Genomic DNA, 7,543 nt, shown 5'->3' with positions numbered 1-7,543 from the left:
TAATATTGGTTTATTATTTTTGGCTGCTACCTTCGCGACATCTAGTCCCACACTTGACCACAAAGTCTTCGACGGTATTAATATTGGTTTATTATTTTTGGCTGCTACCTTCACGACAACTGATGAATTATGCATCAGTGCATGATAAATGACAGGAAATATCCAGCTCAAGACCATTAAAGATCCAGTAATTTGATATTGCTGTTAGTGTTGGACAAACGTAATTATCGTGTTAATCAGCCTTTGTTTGATCGTTGTAATAAACATGAAATTAGCAATTTAATGGCAGAAGATGCAGTGTCAAATCATAGGCCCGTTTTGGTGGTTGCCGGGCGAAATCATAGGCCCTTTAGCAATTATGTATAAAATGACACTTGTAGAATCTGTATGACTGTATTAGTCTATTCAACAGCCATACCAATTTAAAAGGATTAATTTAACTTTGCAGCCTTTTATATTAGAATTTTCACTTTAGTCCCCCAGCTTTAAAATGTGGCACTTTAATCCTCAAAATATAAAAATTGTCCCATTTAAATAAAATAAATGGGCAAACTGAGACAAATTTTTTATTTAAATAGAACAAATTTTATACTTTTAAAACTAAAGTGAGACAAATTTTAAATTTTAGTGATTGAAGTGAAATAAATTTTATGCCTTGTGCAGTAGAGTGTATGAAATTATTACTTTAAAAACTAAAACGTCCCATTTTAAAGTTTAAATACCACAATAAAAATTGGGGGTATATCACAAGGGTACAAAGTTGAATTAACTCATTTTAAAATCCCAGTCCAACAATTTTGCAGTAGGCTGGCTATTGATTTCTTTGCTGTTATACTAGTCCCGATAATCGTATATAGAGACAGTTGATTAGTACTGAATCCTGGGAAAACAAAAAAGCAAAGAAAAATTAGTAATCAAGAAGTCGAGAGATGGAGGAAGAGAAAATAAAAAAAGAAGCAGAGGAAGAGGCTCAGGCTCAAGTGGATATATGGAAATACGTTTTCGGCTTTACTGAAATGGCTGTTGTGAAATGTGCCATTGAGCTTGGGATTCCGGACTTCCTGGAAAGCCAGGATGGCCAAGCCATGACACTTGATGGGCTGTCTGCCGCCCTTGGTTGCTCGCCTTCTTCCCTTTATCGAATCATGAGGTTCTTAACCAACCGCGGCATCTTTAGACAAGTTAATCAAGGACATGGCTGCTCCTCACAAAATAGTACTAGCAATGCTATTGGTAGTAGTAGTATTACTTATGTACAGACGCCCCTCTCTCGTCTTCTGGCTAGAAATGGAGAGAAAAGCATGGCTGCTATTGTGCTACTGGAAAGCAGCCCTGTGATGCTTTCGCCGTGGCTTGGCTTGGGGCGACGTGTCTTGGCAAATAGCCCTCCACCATTTGACACTTATCACGGCCAGGACTTATGGAGTTACGCGCAAAACAATCCTGCTCACAGCAAGCTGATCAACGATGCCATGGCTTGCGATGCTCGGGTTGCCGTTTCAGCCATGATCAACGGGTGTCCGCAGGTGTTCGAGGGGATTTCTTCGTTGGTGGATGTCGGCGGAGGCGACGGAACGGCTCTCCGCACATTGCTCAAGGCTTGCCCTTGCATCCGCGGGATCAATTTTGATCTTCCTCATGTTGTCTCTTTTGCCCCTCATTCTGATGGCGTGGAGCATGTTGGAGGCGACATGTTTCACAGCGTTCCAAATGCTGACGCTGCTTTTATCATGGTTAGTACCGTAAGGTAAAAGCTATCAATTACGTGAAAGTATTAACCAACATCTATTTAGACTGCTGCCATCATCAAAAACTTTAATGGTGGAAGATCAAAGAGTTCAAATTTTATCTTTCATCAATTGTCACAATATGTGATTTCCTCAAACATGAGTAGTAGTAGGGTTGATTAGGCTCAGTTGAACTTTACAGTACGATTAGAAGTAGGATTGATAAGTGATGAATAACCAAAAAAAAAAAGTATTACCTATTGTGGATGCAGGGCCTCACAAGTTATCCATTTTACTCCATGTCAAGGTAAATGGTCATTTCAACTTTTAATACACGCGAATTTTTTACCTAGTTACATCATATCTAAATTTTTACATTTTACTCCATGTCAAGGTAAATGGTCATTTCAACTTTTAATACACGCAAAATTTTTACCTAGTTACATTATATCTAAATTTTTGTTACACTATTTTTCAATTCTATTATACTCAAGGGTAAACTTATCAGAAATGAAACTTATATGGCCCTGTCCGCGAACTGCAAAGACTATCATAGCGTCAGAGGATCATGGTTTTGAAAAAGAAAGTGACATTCACATAGACTGGTCCCTCATACACTTTGGTAGCATTTTTATTGAGTGAGTAGGCTGGAGTATGAGAGGCAGATGTAGGAGTACAAATATAACTAACCTTTTGAAAATCACATATCCTTGATATAAAAAGACTATGTGAATGTCAATATATAGGGGTGAAAATTTAAGGACAATTGCTATTTTCCTGCCTATAGGTATGTCATAGAAATATGACGCAATGTCCAAGTGCCAGGCTAATTTGCAAATATTGATCTTATAAATTTAGTTAAATACTGAGCGACTTGAGACTTGAGAGTGCATGCATCAAGTTAACAATCTGGCAATTTGGAAAATATATTGACTTTATTGTGTCTAATTAAGCTATCTAGATAATTGGCTACCGAGCTTACCATAATTATACTAACTCCTTAATTTATGCCTAAAAATTGTAGTACTGTACAGCTACCTGCGTGTGTATTGTTCAGCAAGAATCAAGTTAAAAAATTCATGCTCAATTGCAATTCTTCTCTTTCTTCTTCCTCTTTCTATTTTTTTTTAATCCAATTAATTGATTTGCAAGTATATGCATGCTTTGTTCATTATAGCTTATTTTTGGGTATGCACCACCTTTGACTTTATTGTTTTGGATATATATAGTGGGTGTTGCATGACTGGGGAGATGACGAGTGTATCAGCATATTGATGAACTGCAAAGAAGCTATTCCTCAAGACACGGGGAAAGTGATCATCGTAGAGGCTGTGATAGATCATGAAGGAGGAGACGACAAGCTTAAAGATGTGGGTTTGATGTTAGATATGGTGATGATGGCTCATACAACCACAGGAAAAGAAAGAACGTCAGAGGAATGGGCATATATTCTGAACAAGGCTGGATTCAGCAGACACACTATGACACACATCCAAGCGGTTCAATCTGTAATTGAGGCCTATCCTTAACTTTGGATAGACTTGGATTTGATTGCATATTCTATGCCCTACTTTGATTTCTTTGTTGTCCTCATGCTTGCTACTTGCTTGTGTGTGACATAATAAGGGACATTTGGCCACCGTACTAGGAGTTTGTGTTTTAATGAGATAGTGAATCATTTGGACCTTCTCGTTCACAACATATAAATGACGGGCAAATTAGACTAATCTTACTCACAACGGATCCTTTGTCCCATTCACTATACTATTCTTTGTCCTACTTTTTATTATATTGCTATTTTTCTTCGCAAATATTATATTTTAGTTCATTTTTGTTTCTTTGAAATTCAATAACTATTAACAGAGTAATACACAAAATATAAGAAGCTCAAAAATCAAAATGAGTAAAAAATGAGATTTTCATGAATTTTTAGTTGTATTATTTAACATTCTATTATATATTGCTTTTTTGAAACTGTTGTATTTATTTTTTATTCAGTTAATAGTTATCGGATCATAAGAAAATAAAAAAAAACTAAAATATGATGTTGATAAATAGGAAATAGTAATATAATAAAAAGTGATACAGAGAGTGGTATAGGAAGTGGGACAGAAGATCCGGTGCAAATCTCACCTTTTATTTGTTATTACCAAAACAAAGTAGATAATGAGCATCCTCCAGCCAACACATGTTAGGTTCAATTTGTAAAGATGGACCATTTTCAATTCATATGAAAAGTTCCTGTGTTCAAATCCTATTGTCAATCTAAGTAGTTTGTTGATGAGTAATATGTAAATATCCCTATAAATAAGCCATGGTCCCAGGAGCCACCCACGGTACTAGACTTATTGAAACTTTTTAGAAGTTATACGAGATTGAGGATCATTATTTTGCCATAAATAGCATACTCTAATTAGGACTCCCTTACTCATATTACATGTTTTGCCTAGTCCAACATTTTTTTTGAGAAAGTTATTTCTTGTTGCTTTTAATTTCTCCATATTCCTAACTTTTAGTTTCAAAACTTTTTTTTCCAAAGTTAGTTCTTTATCATTTAGAAAGCGGCCCTTGTGAAGGATAAGGACCTTTTTACTTAAATTACATGCTTTGTTCTCAAACAGTATCTTTTGGAAAGTTGTCTCTTTTTTCTTCCCTTTAATTTTTCTTTGTACAAGTTTCATATACCGAATATGTTTTTAGTTTCAACACATTTTTTTCCAAGTTATTTCTTGTTACCTTTAATTTCTTTCTATACAAGTCTTTTACACAATTAAACCAATTTTTGAATTTCCTTGTAAACGTTAAATATAATAACTTAAAAGAATTTTTCTAACTGGTGTCTAATGATAATTCGTTAACACATTTGGCTTACATTTATTTATTATATGAATACATACATTTTTTGAAGTTAATTAAACTTTTTTAAAAAGAACTAATACCTGAAACCTCTTTTATTGGCCATCAACCAAACCAAACATAAAATAGAATAAGTAGACACAAGGAAATAGAAGGAAATTTAACCACTATAATAGTTTTACAAATTGAAACAGTGTTAGTTACAAAACCCAAACAAAGCAATAATTTTTTATGTGTTTTCTAGCATCAATTTTTTTCCTAAGTCCATTGTTGTGTTTTCAAGTATTTGAAGTTTTCCATCAATTGCAATTTTTTTATTCCTGCATAAAATTTTTTTGTTTTATCATTAAAAATAGAGGATTGATGGTGAATTTTTCTAGCTGGTGTCTAATGATCATTCGTTAACCCATTTAGCTTACATTTATTTATTATATGAATACATACATTTTTCAAAGTTAATTAAACTTTTTAAAAAGAACTAATACCTGAAACCTCTTTTAATGGCCATCAACCAAACCAAACATAAAAAAGAATAAGCAGACACAAGGAAATAAAAGGAAATTTAACCACTATTATAGTTTTACAAATTGAAACAGTGTTAGTTACAAAACCCAAACAAAGCAATAATTTTTTATGTGTTTTCTAGCATCAATCTTTTTCCTAAGTCCATTGTTGTGTTTTCAAGTATTTGAAGTTTTCCATACTTCAATTGCAATTTTTTATTCCTGCTTAAATTTTTTTGTTTTATCATTAAAAATAGAGGGTTGATGGTTTATAGTCTTCTTAATTTTTAGGTTTTATTTCATCATGCATCATTGGCTACTGTGATACCCACCATCATATGTTAGATCTTTGTCCCCATGAATAAAAATTCTGATTCCATCACTACCAAGAGCATATCCTGTATTGGTGATGGTGATCGAAGTTAAGACCATCCAAAATTTAATCTTTGATAGTGCTACATATAATACTCAATCTAAAACTAACTTCAAATTTGAAAATTTACACACTTTACAAGATGAATGCAACTACAAAGTATGACAACATAATACATAAGGAAAATTACTGGAAAGTCCTAATATTGTATAGATATTTAGGAGTGGGCAAAAAAACCCGTCAGTGATGAGGAAGGAGGAGGAGGGAAAGAGAGAGTGGTGATAGTAGTGGTGGGATTAGTTGGGAACAGCAATAGCAAGAATGGAAATGGTTAAGAATGGCGGTGGTAGAAAAAAAGAAAAAAGGAAACGAGCGTATTTTAGGATGTATATATTTTTATAAAACTTAGACTTCGTATGAATTGGGTACTTTTGGGAGTGTTTTTTTTTAAAGAAACTTTACTATAGTGATATATTATAAAAACCGCCTAATATATATCTATTATAACAACATGAACATCTTATGATATTATCATTAGTAGCGGATAATGTTGAATGAAGATAAATATCAACATAAGGATGGTTTGGCAATTCAATGGAATATTTCAAAATTTTGCTGTTTCAAATGGGCCTACAATGTCTCTCTCTTCTTCTTACTGCTTTGAATTTTGAATTTTGAACACTAAAAATCCGCCGCCCATGGCGGCTCTTTAGTCACCTGGAGATCAGTCGCTGACTGAACAACCACCTGCACCAGAAAAACGATCTTTTGCTCCTATGCTTTTAGTTATTTCTTCATCATCTGATGATGCTGGTGTCGAGTGCATTGCAATGTACAGAGGTGAACCATCTTTACGACTTTCTCGTTAGGACGTGCTTGCAATTTCACAGCCTTTCAAACTCTTTAGTGGGAAGATTTGCGGCTAGAAGGCCATCGATGGTGATAATCCAAAACTTCATTACCTCATTAGGCCTTAAGGGTGATTGCCCTATAGACTTGTTAGATCAAAAACATATTCTTCTTCAACCATTCTTGGCTAAAGATTTTACTAGACTGTGGTGCCTCGATCTTGGTGCATCGACAATATGCCCATGGTTTTATCAAAATGGACAGTTGATTTCCGTCTAGATCAAGACTCTTTGCTAGTGCTAGTATGGATTAATTTGCCAGGTTTGCTTTTGCCTTTCTTTTCTCCTAAATACTTACACAAATTGGGGAGTCTCTTTGGTAGGCTGTTCAAAATTGACGATGTAACTTTGTCCCTCAAATGCCCATCTGTTACTCGCATTCTAGTGGAAATTGATATTAAGATGGAGCAAAAGACACAGAATTTGGATTGGTGATGATAATTGGGGCTCGTGGCAACTGGTTGAATTTGAAAATATGCCAGTTTATTGTCATTTTTGTTGTCGTATTGGCCATAATGAGCCTTCTTGTCATAAAAACTTTCCACAGATGAGGGTTCCAAAGCCTCAGAAAAAGGTTTCTGAATGGCGACATGGAATCCAGAAAATTTATATTCCAAAGGTTGATCAGGCGAAGGATGCCAAATTAGATCAACAAGGTGATGTCCCTTTGTTAAACCCCAGTGGCTGCTTGGAGACGGATGAGTTTTTGATGTTAAAGGGAAAATCTCCTATTGTAAATTGGGGCTCTCGCTCGGATCCTTTGTTATTGGAGGATGTTATGCCTAAACAAGTTTCTATGTATGACAAGAATGTTGGTTTAGATTTGGTGGAACAATTTAAAATGGTTGACCGTGAAGACATCCATGTGTCCCCATCTCATCATTAACACAGTCTCTGTCTTTGGAGCATATTCCATCCCACAATAATTGGTCTTATCGAGTAAATGATGATCATTGCATTGACAGTTGGTCCAAGCCTTCTATGAATTTTGCAGGAGATTTGTTTTCAAATTCAGATGAGACGCCAAATCAAGCTTCAGTTTCACCCTCCTTGCTAGAGGTTTTTCTAGAATTTCAACAGAAGTTGGGGTTTGAATTTGGTTTGTTTAATATATCAAATAAAATTTGGACCTTTTGGAAGTTGGGTTTCCATGCTTCCTCAATCAATAATAATGAG

General features: G+C 34.8%; 1 protein-coding gene across 2 annotated transcripts; it reads left to right on the top strand.

Moving 5' to 3' along the window:
• Positions 1-814: 814 nt before the first annotated feature.
• On the top strand, positions 815-3,305 carry LOC113770885 (acetylserotonin O-methyltransferase-like). 2 transcript variants are annotated; one of them, XM_027315504.1, is made up of 3 exons: positions 815-1,733; positions 2,000-2,034; positions 2,957-3,039. In XM_027315504.1, the coding sequence occupies exons 1-3, from the start codon at positions 930-932 to the stop codon at positions 3,000-3,002; spliced, it is 885 nt and encodes a 294-aa protein (XP_027171305.1). In that variant the 5' UTR covers positions 815-929; the 3' UTR covers positions 3,003-3,039. The 2 variants fall into 2 exon arrangements, with proteins under 2 accessions (XP_027171305.1, XP_027171304.1); XM_027315503.1 differs by lacking the exon at positions 2,000-2,034 and having other exon boundaries at positions 2,957-3,305.
• The last annotated feature ends 4,238 nt before the right edge of the window (positions 3,306-7,543 follow it).

This window comes from Coffea eugenioides, chromosome 5 (assembly GCF_003713205.1).
Source record: "Coffea eugenioides isolate CCC68of chromosome 5, Ceug_1.0, whole genome shotgun sequence".
NCBI lineage: Eukaryota > Viridiplantae > Streptophyta > Magnoliopsida > Gentianales > Rubiaceae > Coffea > Coffea eugenioides.
This window is presented reverse-complemented; position numbering and strand designations above follow the sequence as displayed.

Excerpts from the sequence above, each read along its gene's own strand:
- LOC113770885 (XM_027315503.1), top strand. The coding sequence starts at position 930 with ATGGAGGAAGAGAAAATAAAAAAAGAAGCAGAGGAAGAGGCTCAGGCT. Across the intron at positions 1,734-2,956 it reads CTGACGCTGCTTTTATCATG|TGGGTGTTGCATGACTGGGG; the intron begins GTTAGTACCGTA and ends GGATATATATAG.